The 16,013-nt window shown below is 38.2% G+C and overlaps 4 protein-coding genes across 16 annotated transcripts in view; 3 read left to right on the top strand and 1 right to left on the bottom strand.

The window, feature by feature from the left end:
• The window catches only part of LOC132201573 (disks large 1 tumor suppressor protein), a 48,427-nt gene extending 47,266 nt beyond the window's left edge, over positions 1-1,161 (top strand). For all 10 annotated transcript variants that reach the window (XM_059628035.1, XM_059628618.1, XM_059627859.1 and 7 more), the window contains one exon: positions 17-1,161. In XM_059628035.1, the coding sequence (XP_059484018.1) occupies positions 17-126 (110 nt within the window). In that variant the 3' untranslated portion in view covers positions 127-1,161. The remainder of the gene's footprint in view (positions 1-16) is intronic.
• A 101-nt stretch (positions 1,162-1,262) lies between these two features.
• Positions 1,263-3,939, bottom strand: LOC132202050 (U3 small nucleolar RNA-associated protein 6 homolog). Of its 2 annotated transcripts, none has more exons than XM_059628750.1 (12): positions 3,724-3,939; positions 3,523-3,649; positions 3,310-3,462; positions 3,065-3,247; positions 2,918-3,008; positions 2,721-2,868; positions 2,507-2,662; positions 2,236-2,449; positions 2,044-2,175; positions 1,791-1,989; positions 1,564-1,734; positions 1,263-1,506 (listed from the first exon to the last, which is right to left on the bottom strand). In XM_059628750.1, exons 1-12 carry the CDS (start codon positions 3,813-3,815, stop codon positions 1,358-1,360), a joined length of 1,815 nt encoding a protein of 604 aa, XP_059484733.1. In that variant the 5' UTR covers positions 3,816-3,939; the 3' UTR covers positions 1,263-1,357. The 2 variants fall into 2 exon arrangements, with proteins under 2 accessions (XP_059484733.1, XP_059484822.1); XM_059628839.1 differs by having other exon boundaries at positions 1,268-1,506; positions 2,721-2,865.
• A 244-nt stretch (positions 3,940-4,183) lies between these two features.
• On the top strand, positions 4,184-6,778 carry LOC132198364 (NKAP family protein CG6066-like). Its single transcript, XM_059622403.1, has 7 exons — positions 4,184-4,312; positions 4,368-5,308; positions 5,451-5,642; positions 5,799-5,922; positions 5,979-6,072; positions 6,128-6,383; positions 6,433-6,778. Exons 2-7 carry the CDS (start codon positions 4,383-4,385, stop codon positions 6,599-6,601), a joined length of 1,761 nt encoding a protein of 586 aa, XP_059478386.1. The 5' UTR covers positions 4,184-4,312; positions 4,368-4,382; the 3' UTR covers positions 6,602-6,778.
• Positions 6,779-8,540: 1,762 nt separating this feature from the next.
• LOC132198191 (uncharacterized) overlaps positions 8,541-16,013 on the top strand; it is a 30,112-nt gene continuing 22,639 nt past the window's right edge. For all 3 annotated transcript variants that reach the window (XM_059622194.1, XM_059622278.1, XM_059622105.1), the window contains exon 1: positions 8,541-9,020. The gene's annotated coding sequence lies outside the window, so the exon portion shown is untranslated. The remainder of the gene's footprint in view (positions 9,021-16,013) is intronic.

Raw genomic sequence — 16,013 nt, 5'->3', positions numbered from 1 at the left:
AATTGAAATTGTGCAGCTGTTGTTACTGGCGACACTCCAGAGGAAATCTATGCGCGCACGAAGGAAGTGATCAGTAGCCAGTCTGGGCCAAGCATTTGGGTGCCATGCAGGGACCAGCCTCTGTGACACGGGGAGTCGGCGCCTAGCCGCAACCCTTCTGCCGACCACTGGGTCATGCCCTCACGATAGACATACATCACCCTTTTTAATGAGTCCTTCCAAAAAAATGCCCAGATTGTATTTGTTATCGAAAATAATATTGGACGCCCCCTGCTCCCATGTGTTTGTTTTTGTAAAAACAGTAAGTCTGTCACACTATATTTTTTAAATTGTTTATTTTTAATTTGTATTTTCCATGTTGTTGATACTTATTAAATGTAACTGTGGATAAATCTGTGAGTGTCGGAAGAATTAGAAGAATGCGTGCCCATTTGTTTTTGTGTACTTTTAACCAGAGGGACATTTCTCGTATCCTAACATTTGTATCAAGAGGATTAACACGTTGGTCGAATTTGAACCATGAGCATTAGATTAAAGAAAATATTGCCTTCAATCTGTCAGAATATAAATAAAAAAGTATCAACTATGAAACCAATCTGGTGCATTTCTTGAGAATATTTAAGCTCAAATTATTGTTAGCTGCTGAGAATCAAAAGAAGAATGAATTTTCGGGACACGAGTGTAACTTTAAAATCTGCTTAACCTCCCTAAGAATCTCCCTTCTTGCCTACATACTTGTAAAAATTGATTTACAAAACTTGATTAAGATCTTAAGAAATTTAAAAGTTTAAACGCAGCCCATCTTCGCAACTATTGTAACAATTATTCCATGTTTTGTCAACAGAAAAATCTTCATGACGGAGAGACTGTGCTGTTTCCAATTAAAATTAATCTTACTGCCAGTTATTTTGAATCTCCCAAAATAGCCTGCCCTCTTGAAATATATTGTTAACGTTCAAGATAATGAAAAAATATTAGCATATATAATGAATGTTACTGTAATGGTAAGGATTAATTGCTACCTGCTGTTACGTCCTATTGCATCAACAGATGATTTTAGCAAAAGTTAGAGACAATGAGGGTTAAGTTGAAAATGATTGTTTGATGTCCTGAATAATATTGAGTATTACAAAGAATTGTTTCAAGGCTGTAAAATGAAAATTGAAAATAACATAAATAGTTCAATATTAATATAATGCCTATAAATTATTATGATTTGTGGTGTGTGTACTGTCATAATGTAAATAAATTTCCCAGACAAGCCATTACAGAATAAAGCTTTTTGAATTAATTAACCAGACCCTAGATAATTAAGAGATACACAAATTTATTTGCAAGTAAAATTGTACCAGCATTTTTACATACTATTTTGCAAAGCATGGTATTTTTGTATAAAAATCTCGCTTTCAGATTTTGCCAAGGTCTTAGAAGCTCTCATATACAATCCAGCAATGAGAGTTTTACTTCCAAACTTCAGCTCGAAATTAATGAAGTCCATCCAGATGTCTAAACAATGCGAATTAATTCATTTTGACAAGGATAAAAATAAATAGCGGGATTCACCTGAATCATTTCCTCCAAATTGATCACACGCAAGTTCATAGCATTTTCGAGCACTTTTGACGTCCACTTTTTCCTGCTGCAATTCTATTTCCACCATCTTCTTATGCAAATCAATGCTGAATGGTGGCACAATGCTCAAGGTACTGTACAAAGAACGGCAAGCTAGAAGACCTAAAATATTTGATGAGATAATTTATTTTAAACCACGACAAAAAAAAAAATATTACCTTTGCGTTCAAAAATAAAATTTAAATGCATGATCTTAATTTTGCTGACAGACTTTGACTTTCCACTTGATGACTTCCTAAAAAGTTTCTCCAAAAGGGATTCGTCATCCGCAAAATGTTCAGTCATCAGAAGCCAAAGTTCAAGCTCTTCATCAGATTCGTTTAATTCTTTGATTCCGCATTCAAAGATTTTCTTGCTCTGGAGAAAAGAATTTATTAAATTTCTAATGTGATGGTTTTGCATTTCAGTCACCTTATCCTTGCTATTTTGAACAAAACTTAGTTTCAATCGAGCCATCCAAAGATCCAAATCCTTTGGATGCCTATCAGTTGCCACTTGAAGGACCTCCTCAATTTTGTCCTCGTCGTCACCCAAGTATTCAATCTAATATTTTTCAATGAGCAAATTGCCAAAGTTATAAATTTTATTATTATTAATCCTTACATAGTAGCTGTAATAAGCGGAGGGGAGTTTTGCCCGAATGTGAGCATCATCCAAAGTTTCTTTCAGCAGCCTGTGTAGAAGGTTTGGATAACCATTTATTTTGTCATCAGCCTCTGCTTTTTCCAAAAGATCTAGAAGAATTTCAATAAACTGGCTCCAGCTTTCCTCAGTATTAATCTCCTGCACTGCCTTGTTCAAAATATCATAGGCAAATCTTGAGAAAAATTAAATAATTTAAAAAAAAAAACTTACAAATAAATGACATGCTTACAATATTTGGCGCTTTGTTGGCTTCATATCAGGACACTTTTTCCTCTTGTAGAACAATTTAGGGTTCATTTGACCTTCAAACAAGAATCCTTCCAACTCCAAGCGGGCCAAACAAATCCAAGTTGACAGATCACCAGAGAATGTCTCCGTCATTTTACTGAAGTTATAAGTATTCAATTTATGTTATTCAATTTCAATTAATTTCAAATCATTACGTTTTAATTGCATTGTGCATCATCGGCACAAAATCGAAGTCAAGGACAATTTTCAACAAGGAGCAGAGGAATTCGCAGGAATTGACTTTCTCAATAGCCGTCTCATACATAACCTGGGCAAGAGCCCCTTGCATGATCATATCGGCTGCTTGGAAAAATATTATTATTTTTTAAATAAGATTCATTATAAGTTAAACCATTTAGATCAGGCTCCTTCTTGTTTTGAAGAGCCTCCTGAATGGCTGCACTCCTGAGGTCACTGGCGTATTTTAATTCAAGCCACACAGCCTAACGACAAAGAAAGGAATTAGCATGTATTGAAAATAAATTCTGTTAAACTTTACTTCCGAGTAGATGAACTCTGAGTGAGGATGGTGTCGCATGCCTGTGAGGAGAAAAGCACGAGCGCTCTCAATGTTATCGCACTCCAAGTACTCCCAGTGTGCTGCAATTTGCCACATTTGTTCCTTGTTGCCGTGAAACTTGAGCATCTTTTCTAAATTTCTGCTGACCTCCGAGAATCTCCTCTATAAAATATAATTGGTATGTAATTAACGATTCAGCAGATTTCAAAAATTTAAATCTATGCCTCTGATTTGCAGAACTTTATGTACGTCAGCCACAGCTTGATGTCTTCGGGGAATCTTGTAACAGAGCAGTAGAGCAGATGCATAATTCGGTTTATGATGAATTTACAAAGTTCTCTCTTTATCTTAGCAGTGTTCTCTGAAGCTTGGAAGCTCTGCAATACACACGGTTTAGAAATGAGGAGATTTTGATTATTTAGTTTCTTGTGATATACCTGAAGCTTCAATCGGAGGAGTTTGAGCAAGTCGACCTCGTATTGAATATATTTCAAGTAATCCTCCTTGCTCTTGTTTCGCTTCTGTACCTTATACTCCAAATCTTTCCTCTTTATCGTGATCTCTCTGTCAACGAAACAAAAATTAACATCCAAATTATATACATATTTTCATAAAACAAAAGAAATAAAAATCCCAACCTTATCTCGTCCATTCCGAACAGCTCAAACTTGGCGTACTGCTCCAATTCTGGACGCATTTCCTCCAAACGAAGTTGCACAAACTCTGCCATTTTCACAAAATGTTTGACAAAACCGAAGTAAATTCACAAAGTACGTTCTGGTGATTTTTAAACAACGAAAAGCCCAAAACAATTTCAATTCACAATCGCTCACTGCTCTGCGCTCACGTGTTGTTTTGATTTTTGATTCATAATAGGCGCTGAAGAATTACCAACGGCCTAACTATCTTGAAATTTTCTTTAAATTATTGTAGCAAAAGAAACAGTCAACATTTTTATTTATTATATAAACTATTTTATAATTTTTTCATAATTTATAACTAAATTTTTTCTCTTTATTTAAAGAAAAGTAAAAACATTTATTAGTAAACTCTGTAATTTTGGTAACACATCCTTCATGACGTCACAAAAAGCGCCATCTTTTATCGTGAAACTAAAATATAAACAGCCGACGAGCCGACAGATCGCATTTATGCAGATTGAAAACACAGCATTTTTACAATTGTATTTTTCCTGCAAAATCGTGTTTGAGCCTCTGATTGTTTATAGTAAGTTGAGATTGATTATATTTTTAGAGGAAAATATTGAAAAATGTGTGCACAGGTTGCTGACTCATCAATGGGACGTGAAAGTCCGGCCAGCAAGAGGCGGCGACGCAGCTCAAGTTCATCATCAAGCTCGTCTTCAAGCAGCTCCTCTTCAAGCTCCAACTCTGACAGAAGAGCTGAAAGGTCGTCGTCGAGGAGCCGGAAAAGATTAAACGGCCCTCAACGTTCTCAAAATCGTTCCCCTCGTCAGCGGAGAAATCCTAGCGGCTCCGGGGAGCGCAATGGACGCGCTTTGTCCACAGCCTCCTTTGACTCGTTAGACTTAGAGAAAATGACCAAGAAGAAAGATGCCGTAACCTCGCTGAGGGAAAAGCTAGGCACAGATGCTAGCAATAGTGATGAGCCGCAGACCAAGTCTGCTGAAGGGCCTCGCTCGTCGAAAGTGTCCACAGAAAGGAAACCTGCCCGGCCCTCTCCTCCTTCCAGAAAACGCGGTTCTCCCCAAAGAAAGCGCAGTGTTTCTCCAACAAAAGCCAGAGGAAGGCAGTCCAGATCGCCCCAAGCTAGGAGGAGATCTCGGTCTCCTAGGCGTAGGTCAAAATCTCCTCCGAGGAAGCGCTCACCCCCTAAAAGGATATCACCCAGACGGAACCATAAACCATCAGAAAACCACAGAAGGAGATCCAAATCACCACCGGTGCAAAGGAGCCACGTGCAATCCGAGGAATTCAACAAAACTAGGAAAGAAACTTATACAAAGTCTGAGAGCAGCAGGTCGAGGCCAACCTCTGACAAGAAGCAGAGGTCGCTTTCACCTGATAACAGATCTAAGTTTGAGGACCGGAGGCCGAGGAGGAGTTCACCTGGCAGACCGACTAGGAGAGGCTCGCAGGAGAAACGAAGGTCCAGAAGCTTCGAGCGCCCTGAGATGAAGAGCAATGACAGGCCTATCAATAGCAGAGGGTCAATCAATGATAAACGGTGGAAGCATGATGGGTAAATTGGTTTTGAATTAGAGTTAACAAAATTTTTATTTTTCCTCTATTTTTAGAGGGAATTTGAATAGGTAACAATATTCTTCTGCGATTGATTATTGTTAATTTTACTTTAACTTTGTAAATTTTCCTTTTTTTCTTAGATACATCGAGCTTGAAAGTGAATCCACAATTGCCCCACAGAGCTCAGGCAGCTTTGACAAGGGATATGGAAAGCGCAAGTACCAACCCAACAGTGATCCATACATGGATGCCCGTAGAGCTCAGCGTGTGGATATCTGTGAGACGGGTGTCATGAGTTTGTGGTCCTCCTCCCCCAGACCTCCTTCGGACAGGTGTGTATTTTAATTTTACTGAATTCAAGCAAATTTCATTCATTTATTAAATTTTTTTTCAATTCACAGAAAATTGTGGTAAAATTGTTTCATAACCCAATATTATTTTTATAAGTATTACAGATTTTAAATTTTTTTTTGCCAATCATTTTCCAGCTCTGACGATGAGAAGAAGAAAAAAGATTCTCCAGAAAACGAAGAAAAGAAAAAGAAGAAGAAGCTTATGAAAAAGCTTGAAAAGAAGATAAAGAAAGAGATCATCGCTGAGATGCTGAAGAAGGTGAAACTGGATTTTTTTTAATTGGTGGCTAACTTGCAATGGTTATTCCCTCTCAGGACAAGAAGAAAAAGAAGAAGAAAAAGAAAAAGAAGGATACAAGTAGTGACAGCAGCAGCAGTCACAGTGGCGACGAATGGGTTGAGAAGCCATGTAAATTTTAATTCTGAGAAAAATTTGTGTTAATTTAGTTTTCTTTAATTTTTAGCTAAATCTAGCAAGTCCAGTAAGAAAGACAAAGGTGCGAAAGGAAGTGACGATGAAGGCGGAGTGGTCGGGCCAAACTTGCAGAAGATTTCACTGACCCACAAGGAAATGGGCAGAGCCCTTTTGCCTGGTGAAGGTGCGGCCATGGCCGCCTATGTTGCTGAAGGAAAGCGAATTCCGAGGAGAGGTGAAATTGGTCTAACGTCAGACGAAATCGCCTCCTTCGAGTCAGTCGGATACGTGATGAGTGGCTCAAGGTATTATTTTTTTTCGGCCCTGAAACCATTTTAAAAATTTTTTGTTCAGACATCGTCGAATGGAGGCTGTCCGTATTCGAAAGGAAAACCAGATTTATTCGGCTGACGAGAAACGCGCTTTGGCCATGTTCAGCAAGGACGAGAGGCAAAAGCGAGAAAACAAAATACTTGGACAGTTCAGGGAAATGGTTTCCGTGAAAATGCAGAAGAGGAACTAAATCAATAGAAGGGCTTATCTTTTATTAGTGACACCTCTGTTTCAAAAATGCTTACTAAACCTTCTTTTACAAAAACAAAAGCACTATTTATTTTAATATGCCCTGTTGTAACAGTTGAAAGTTCATTGCTCTATATCGAAATAAAAATCTTGGCCATATTATACCAAAAAAATAAATATTTTGCATTCTTGTCAGCAATTTGTAAATCGGCTAATTTACTTGAGCTTAGATTAAATTGAAATTGCCTAACTTTTTTAATCTCTTGAAGGAATATCAGTAAGATTAATTTGTAAGTTTCAGTCCTTATTTTTTCTTGGCTGACTTTTATTTTATATTTTTCATGGCTACATTAAATTTTTTCATCAAATACCTCAAATTTGAGACGCTCTGCATTTAAGCATCACGTAGATTCCCTGATTTATTAGCATGATCCAACACACATCAGTCGTTAATTACCACTCGCAGCCATTCATTTGATTGCTTTATAGCCAAAGCCACCAGCAATGTACCATTCAAGGCCAAGCGCGCGATGCTGTGATACACGTTGCTCTTTGGCAGTGAAACGAAATTCGCCATTCCAGCTACTTTCATCTCTGCGCGCTGACCCAAATTCATACCCGGCCCATCGCAAAACAGTTATATCTCCAAATGTAGACGACATACTGACTGATTTCAAGTAAAAAAAAATATTGATTCCTGTTGTATATTGCTTGTAACTTGTAATGAAAAAAAATTAAATTGAGCTAATTTTTTAATGTTATAAAAAGATACGCAAAGGGAAATTTTTTCAGTTGCAAAGAAATATATAAAAAAGCACCAGTAGATAAAATTTGGCTGATCGAATTTATTAAACTTTTGCATTTTGTTGCCACAAAAAATCAAATTCTCATAAATTACTTTATTCTAAGAATGAAAATAAATAATTTGTTTTCGTAGATACTATTAATTGTAACATTTTGCTAATTTAATTTCCATAAACAATGATTTTGATAATAAAGCACTAATTTTATGCTGCATTTTGTAGATAATAGCCCTTTTGCTAATTAATTTTTGAACAATTTTTTCATTCATTGTGAAGATTTAAAAAAGAAAAGTAATTTCATTCTACTTGATTTTACTTTAAATTATTTCAGACTTGTAAGCATGATTAATAATTTATTTTGCTGTTATAAATTTTTCTTTAATAGCAGCCAATTTCATTTCTTTTTGGCCTTTTTACTAAATTTTGATAAAATTTAGTATACTTATTGCAAAGTTTTTAGCCTCACTAATATATGTAATTAATTATTAATTATTTTCCAAGCACGTTAAAATTAAAATTTGTTTTTCTGTTTATTTAGTTACGAGTTTCATAAAAATAATACGTGTTTTAAATTTATGAAGAAAAAAATCAATCCTAAATTTTAATTTTATTTTAATATTTAAATCCCTTCTTACGTTCTTGCTCTAAAAATTTTGCATTTATTTGTGATTTTACAATTTATTCTTCATTTTTTTTAGTACAATTTTAGTTCTTGCAAGAAATTTTAATTACCTGTTATTCATATTATTTCTTAAATTATTTCATCTGTTTAAGTCAAAATTTTGGGCAGCTCAATTTTATCAGAAATTTAATCAGCAAAAATGTTCACACATGCGCGTGTAGGGACGAACAAAATGCAAAAGCAAGCATACACAATCAACAAAGCCCGCGCCGTCCTTTTAACTCTTTCGCTGGCAGTGGTGCGCGTTTTTTCAGCCACCCCGTGCGCAGCCCGCCCGCCCGGCTTCCTCGGCCCGACACAGGCGTGGACGGCTCTCGGACCGACGAGGCCGCATCTACCGGAAAGCGCGCCGTCGCCGCTGGCGCGCTCGGGCCGCGATCAGATGGCGTTGGCGCCGGGGCGCAGCGTTCGCGGCCGCGAGCAGCACTCGCGGTCGCCAGCAGCCCACTTCCCCCTCCACCCATCAGTTGGAGATAAACCTCGCAGGCCGTCACACGTCCCAGTGCAATTCGTGCGAAAATGACGTGCTAACCTGGCGAATTAATCAACCGTGGACGTCGAGCTCAAGTGCACCAGATCGGCCGACTCGCGCTGCCGCCGACTGGCCGAAATCTGGTCGAATTTGGCCGCTCGGAGAGTGCGGGCGAGGTATTTTGAGTGGCGGGTGTCGCGGCGGCCAAGCCAGCAGCCAGCGTTGTGCAATAAGACACACAGTTGTTTCCTTCGCTTCCTGCTCTCGTGTGCAATTTTCGTTTGCGGCGCCGAATTCCGTTCGGCCGGAGACTCATTAAACGCCGTTATCGCTTCCCTTAACCCTTTCTCAGGCCACACCGAGCGCCGAGGACGTCGTAGTTGCGTGTAATGGCGCCTCCTGACCTACTCTCCCTGACTGCCTAGACAAGTGCATCTCGGCCGCAATCTAGCTTCGATCCAAGGTGAGCACTAATTAATTAATTCAATTGCCCATTCGTGGCCCTTCCGATTGACCGGGGCTCGGTGATCGACCGCGAGCTCGGCTGCAATTCGTGTACGAGGCGCTGCAGCTCCAATCGTTTCCTCCTCAATCGTCTGATTTTTTTATAAATTGATAATAGTAATTATCAGAAATTTTAAAAAATTCGAACATAAATAAAAATAAATTCAAGCTCTTTATTCAATATTTCTAAAATATGTTCATCAATTATTACAATTTAAGCCTGATCAGAAAAATTGGCAAACGAAGGAAGTGTTTTGGTCTAACATACCAATTAATTATTAAAAGTGATCTCACTCATATTTCCTTCAACTTTTGAAACAATTTTATGGTGTTCCTTTATTGCAAGAGGAACAAAATCGATTAATTAAAATTTCATCCCATTTCTCTGAACAGCACCATTAGTTTATTCTAATTAACCGCCATCCGTTTTGCATATTGAGGCCGAGCGCGAATTTGTCACACCCGCTTGGAGTGAAAAGTTTGCGAGATGAAACAATTTCGCAAAAGCGGCCGCCACTCATTCTTTCTTTCTTTTTTTTTCTTCAAGTGCAGACTGATGGCGGCGGCGGGTGGACGGGAAGTTGCGATATTGCTCTGCTCATTTTCACGCAGTTTCGCGCCGCCTTCTCGGCTTGGAATTTTATATTTTTATATAATTCCAGTTTTATAATATTGGAGTTTTTGCGTCTCTCGCAACTTCGCAAGCACAACAATCGCGAATTTATTTTTACAGCTGGGAGCGTTTCTTGCTGGTGAAAGAGAACCGGCGACGATTGCACTTTTAATCGATTAGCGGAACTCGCCTCTTCAAATATATAAATGCTGCAGGGAGTTTGATCGGCACATAATACATGCCGCGCCTTGGCCATTTCATCTCTTGAGAGATCACACGCTTTTACCGGACGCTCAGCTTGTTTCTTTCATCATTAATACATCTTCAAGCTGCGCTCACTTTGAGATACGGTTTTTATAACATTTGGCGTTGGAATGAAATTCTTCCAATGGGAAATCTGTGCCCTTTGAATTAAGGCCTGAATGGAAGAAAAAAATACTGCAATGACGATGAAATCACTTTTCATTATTTCTGAGAAGGATCGTTTTCTCTCCTTATAAAGAAACAAAATCAAAACCTCGTTTAGTTTTGTTTAATTTTACAAATTTAAAATCCCATGAGATTTAATAATTATTTTATTTTTTTTTATTGCAATCATTTGAAAAATATAAAATGTATTTTGCATTTAAGAGAAGTATATAGCGCGTTGAAAGTGGTAAATAAGACTATATACAGAGATAGCAGAGATTTTATAAAAATAAAAATAAAAATTATTATTCAAAATGAAATCCGGACGAAAATAAAACAATTGCAAAGACAATTGAATTCTATTTTAATCCACGCTCTCAATTAAAAGCGATCTGCGAATTACATAATAAATGACATTATTTTTAATACCGCACAGTGCTTTTCATAGCATTATTCCCTTGTGGCGTGCGCAGAGTTACAAACCAATATAGATTCAGATAATTCTGTTGTGATTTATTAGTTTCCCAACCAGATTTTTATTTAAAATGAAGGCATTAACTAGAATGCTATGCGGAAGCATATTTATTTAATGTTGTTATTATTTTTTAATGAAATCGTTTTTTTTTTATAAATCACCAGCGTGGATTTTGTGCCAAGTTTCGGTGCTTATCGGCTGGAAGGAAGCCCAACAAATTAGCCAGGTGCCGGCTGGACTTAGTAAAATGCCCTCATTTGGTGGAGGAATTCCGACGACTCGAGGGAAGGGCGCAATGCTTGAGCAGGCAGGATTGAATAATTAATCCCTCAAATCTCCATAAAGTCTGCTAAAATGTTAAAAGTTTCATACTTTAAGCTAAATTAGCTCAGTTCATCATTCAAAATAAACCTGCCATTTTCCGTTTTGGATTAATCTGTTTGGTTTTGAAATTCCCAAAGATTAATCAGGCAGCAACGTTTCCGGCGTTTATAAATTACTCTGCGTGCCGCTTGTCAAAAGGAAAAAAGTTATTCGCATGTGTTCGCAGCACCCACACGCATACCCAGTCAAAACAGCCACAGAGAGCAAACCTCGGCCGTGCGCAGTCGCCATTTAACAGCGAAATTGCTTAATGGTCGGTCTGAAAGTCTTGGCTAATTTATTAAAGCTCAAGTGTTGTGTGTAGCGGCGCGTCTGTTTACTATGAGCCCATTAAAAAGATACGACTCGCGCTGTCACGCCGGTCGAAAAAAAAAAGCAAAAACAATCGCCTGTCAAATTAGGAAACTTCTCCTCCGAGATGCTCATTTCTCGGTGAACAATTATCGTTTCGCGATCGGATCACTCGCTCGGCTGAAATAACTAGCGTGTCTCTCGTCTTGTTGCTCGAATTGAATTATCATCATCGCGGCGGCAGCCTCGAATTCCGTGCGCTGCTCTCTCGCACATACAGAGATTATCAATCTCTCTCTCGTGCGAGCGAGTGGAAGAGCGCCGGAGAAAGAGCTTTTGCGCCGAGGTTTTGAGCAAATATACGCGAGGATTTGTCTCCCTTTTGAAGTGGCCTAATCAAGACATCAAACGAGCCTTTGCAAATTGAATTTGAATGAAAAGGGGGTTTAGCGGACATAGCAATTCTTATGCAAAACTTGTCTTGTGGGGATTTTTTCTTAACTTTTGGTTGTTACGTTTTTCATTAATTTGCTAAATATTATATTATTATATTTATATTAAAAAGTATTCTTTGAATAATTTAACTTTTCACTAAAATTAGACAGAAATAAAGTAAAAATTAAAGGAACGTAATTGGTGGCTAATGAAGCAAGTTTGTTACTTGTTTACTTATATATTGACCCCATTATTATTATTTTTTTTAAGAGGCTTTTACGTGGTTTCACTGAAACTGTGCGAGAAAATCTTGGCTTTAAAGAATGGAGTATTCAGAACAAAATTTAGACTTTTAATTGCGAAATTATTATTTTTTTTTTAAATGGCTCAAAAATTACAATATATTAGAGTCACAAAAAAATTTTAAAATTTATTTCTAAATTGAAAGGCAACATTTTGGTTTGTATATTCCATTCTTTAAAGCCAAGTTTTTCTTGCACAGTTTAAGTAAATCCACATAGAAACCTCTTAAAAATTAATCCCTGAAACTGCTTTAAACTTTACAACACAAACAAAGACTACACTAATTAGAACAGAAAAACACACGCACACTAACAACTATCTGAGGACACCATTATTTATTGGAGTGATATTAATATCAATTTCCGTATAGACACGGTATAAAGTTGAAGCAATGTGAAATTAATAATGTGAATTAAAATTTATATACCTGTTCCATTTTCCCCTTGTTTGGAAAAAAAATACAACTCATAGTCAAGCGTTTTAGCTAACGAATTTTCGCATAATGACTCAGACAGTCTACCTGGAATCAAGATTTAACAATTTTCGAGGAAATGTGAAAATTTTCCATTTCGTCAGAGAGGAAAATAAGCTGCTACATTATATCCGTTGAAATTCACGTGGGCCGCTTTTCGAGCTCCTTTGCTTCCAACAAGATCAAAGCAGCTATTTTTTTACTTCACCAAACTCGTATTTTGCGTGATTTCGTACTCTTACACTTTCGCATGTTGATAGAGAATAAAATAAATTTCTTGTATGTACGCAGAGGGGTGGTTGAACGCGCGGCGTCGGCGGATGGATCTCTACTCTGCAGCGTGCCGCGAGTGAATCATCTCGCGAGTGGGGGTGAATCATATTTAGACCTGGCACCATTCAAACGCGTCGAGGTCGGAGCACCACTCGGCGTTAAATGGTGGCCGCGCTGGCGAAACTCTTGCCGCTGTTTGTTGACTCGTCGTCGCCGCGACCGCTTTTTGTCATTCGCGGCGCGGCTCGTGACGCGCGCGCAAAGGACAAAACTGCAGCGCAGCCATTCTTTCTCATCCATATTGCATGGACACGTGATATTTTATTGACCGGATAACCCCGGGGATAATCGCGATTTATTTTGGCGCCCGCCGCGTGCCTGCCCGCCCTGACTTATTGATCCTTATCGGTCTCCGCGCCGGCTGCTCTCGGGCGGGAAAAAAATGGGAAAAACGATCGCCGGGGCTGCGCCCCCGAGATTAGATCCGCTGAAGAGGAATTGTGTCACCCGAGCCAGCCCCGGTGACGGTGTAAAAAGTGGAAAATTACCACCCCGGCGCGCACCACTGATGCAGATTTAACTCGCGCCTTTTGGCGTTTGCCGCCGCCGGTGCCGACGAGAGTGGAGCGAAGAAAAGAAATTGGGATCGCTTTACGGCCTCTCGGGAATTTAAAGCAGCAATGAAAATGTCAGTTTTATTAAGCAAATGGTTCGCAAAGTAGACACTGCCGAATTTCTTACCTTGCTTTCGTCGCATGTTCCTGCTTTGTCATGCAGGGATTTCGCTTCAATTATTGTTTAAAGACATAAGTTTAAAAAAAACCTAGTCAACTTGTGCATTTTTTAGGAAATGGATTGAACGCTAGATTATTTTGTTTATTTTAATCATCGCTATTAATTATTTAATTTTAATATTCCATATCCTTGTCACACTTATAAATTACAGGGAGCCAAATTTTCTGAATAACAAAAAAAATATGTTAAAGATAAAACTAATTATCTTGTACATGCATTAATGTTTATCTTATCAAAGTAACATGAAAGAGTTATTATCTGTCCCGAAAAACAATTTGCATGATAAAAGAGTAATTAAATTCTTGGTTTCAATTAAAACCAAATGAGAATAATAACCCGAAGTTTACAATGACATGTTGGAACAGAAGAATTCTTAAATTATATCCCGAGTTACGAACAAATAAATGCATATTAAATCAAATAAAAAAAAGTGGATAATAATTCCATTTATTCAATGGAATTTTTCGCGTTGTTTTTGATGTCGGAAGTATCGCAGACAAAAATTACAAAAAATATCAGGCAGTAAACAAAACTCGTCATAGCTTTGTTTGGAATGGCAGTTTTGATCCGGCGGCGGCTTCATTACGACTATTATTGCTCGACTCTCTGACGACCTTGGCACTAAACAATGATAAATGCGGTAAAATACGAGCGCGCCGAGCGTACGCAACAAAACGTGCATATTCGCTCTACATGCCGTCCAATATAATACACACACACCAAGCTCTCTTTCACCACTATTATTATTTTATATATATCTGCGCGCGAACCGAACAATTATGTTCCAGCGGCGCGCTTCAAATGATAAAAAAGATGCTTATGCTTGGACGAGTGCCTCGCAGCGTAAAACCTCCGTGTGCTTCCTCGCTCGCTTCTGACATTTAATTAATGAGACGTATACCATGACATGTACATCTATAAAAGCCGTAGGGGCAGCAATGAGAGATAAAAGCCGATATGGAGAATTGTATAAAATATATAATATGCGGTTAAAAAACGTAACACTCGGAAAGTCGTAGTTCTTGATGCGTAATTGGAAATGACTGCTGGCTGATTGACGAAGATAGGACTGATCACAAACACGACCTAACAATTAGCTGTGCTGGTTTGATGAATTTTCTCTATAAGTATGTTAAGAAAATGAATATTGTGCACGAAAATAGCAAATTATTATTTCAAAATAGCAGATTAAGTTTGCTAGGTTTGCCCAAATTTAAAATGCATAATCCAAATTCAAAAGTTATATGGTTTATAATTTCTACTACAGAATTGTTGCAAATTTTTTTTTATTTTTGTCTATTTGTCTACATTGTTGAAATACATTTGTTTACATTCAATTGTTTTTTATTTTATTTATTTAATTTAAAAGGAATTTTTAAGGAATTGTTGGACAAAACGGCACCATCTCTTAGCAAGAATTTTTTTATTAAAACTTCTGAGATTTTTCTAAATAGAAAATGATTGAAAATTTCTGTAAATGCAGATCTAGGCAAGTTCTACTACAAAATGTTTATTTTGATTGTTTGAATCGTTTGAATATTTAAAAGTGTTTGTAGCTGAAATTTTTTTCTCCATTTTATTCAAAACTTACTTTAAAAAGTTTTCATTATAGCTTATTAAACTGGAATATTTTAACAATAGCTTATCGAGGTTCTTTAATAATTCTTTTGAGTCCGAAAGCTCTCTTTAAATATCTGTATTCGTCGCAAGAGACATTATTTGTTTATCAAAGGCGACATCAATTCAACGCTTGAAATCGGTGCCAAGCAGCAAATCTAGCCACTTTCCACGCGGCGCCCACTCAAAGAGCGCGCGGCCAATGGCGTGAAATTCGATGGAAATGTATTGATGTCACCGTCTTTCCCACTCAGCGCCGGAAAACAAATAGGCGAGCGCTAAAACAATAGTCGTTTTAATTAGTTGTATGAATGCGCGCATTAAAAAACCATTCATTCATTCCCGATTCACTTCCTGCTGTGCTGCACCTGCAGCCGCTTTATTTTCACGCACTCGACACCGCGCTATTTTTGAAAGAAAAAAAGTGGGTATTTTGGATCAAATCGACGCGCCGTGAAAGAAAAGCTCGTTCGAAAAAGAATGAAAGGCACGTTCCTTTTGCATTTGACAAACAATATACCATTTTGCTTTTTAGCGCGCGAAACAAACAACGAACGGCCGCACTCGGCGCGTTGAATAAGAAACAAGCCTGCCGACAAGAGTGAGCGACCTTGTTCGTGCGGCACTCATTATCTGGGTCAGTCTCTCTCACTTGCTCGCTACTTCGTCGAAGGCCCGCGATGACAATCCGCAGAGGCCCTTGATTTTTTAATTTCGCCCGTCGCTCGCTGCTTGCTCCAGACAAATTGCCCAATTTGCTGTAATAAATTTCACTTGCCAGCTGCACCCCATGGTGACCGCTCTGCGAACAAATTTAAAAAAAAGTCCTTAACTGCAATAGACGGAAAAGGCGCGGCGTCAAGTGTGTATAGTCTGGGCCGGTGCG

Source organism: Neocloeon triangulifer, unplaced genomic scaffold (genome assembly GCF_031216515.1).
Source record: "Neocloeon triangulifer isolate White Clay Creek 2 clone unplaced genomic scaffold, ASM3121651v1 ptg000001l, whole genome shotgun sequence".
Lineage (NCBI taxonomy): Eukaryota > Metazoa > Arthropoda > Insecta > Ephemeroptera > Baetidae > Neocloeon > Neocloeon triangulifer.
This window is presented reverse-complemented; position numbering and strand designations above follow the sequence as displayed.

Bases quoted from the DNA above. Each gene is read 5' to 3' on its own strand.
- LOC132202050 (XM_059628750.1), bottom strand. From the start codon at position 3,815: ATGGCAGAGTTTGTGCAACTTCGTTTGGAGGAAATGCGTCCAGAATTG. The intron at 3,650-3,723 runs GTTGGGATTTTT...TTTCGTTGACAG, and splicing joins TTCGGAATGGACGAGATAAG to AGAGATCACGATAAAGAGGA. The intron at 1,507-1,563 runs GTGAATCCCGCT...CGCATTGTTTAG, and splicing joins ATTTGGAGGAAATGATTCAG to ACATCTGGATGGACTTCATT.
- LOC132198364 (XM_059622403.1), top strand. From the start codon at position 4,383: ATGGGACGTGAAAGTCCGGCCAGCAAGAGGCGGCGACGCAGCTCAAGT. The intron at 5,643-5,798 runs GTGTGTATTTTA...ATCATTTTCCAG, and splicing joins CCCAGACCTCCTTCGGACAG to CTCTGACGATGAGAAGAAGA. The intron at 6,073-6,127 runs GTAAATTTTAAT...TTTAATTTTTAG, and splicing joins CGAATGGGTTGAGAAGCCAT to CTAAATCTAGCAAGTCCAGT.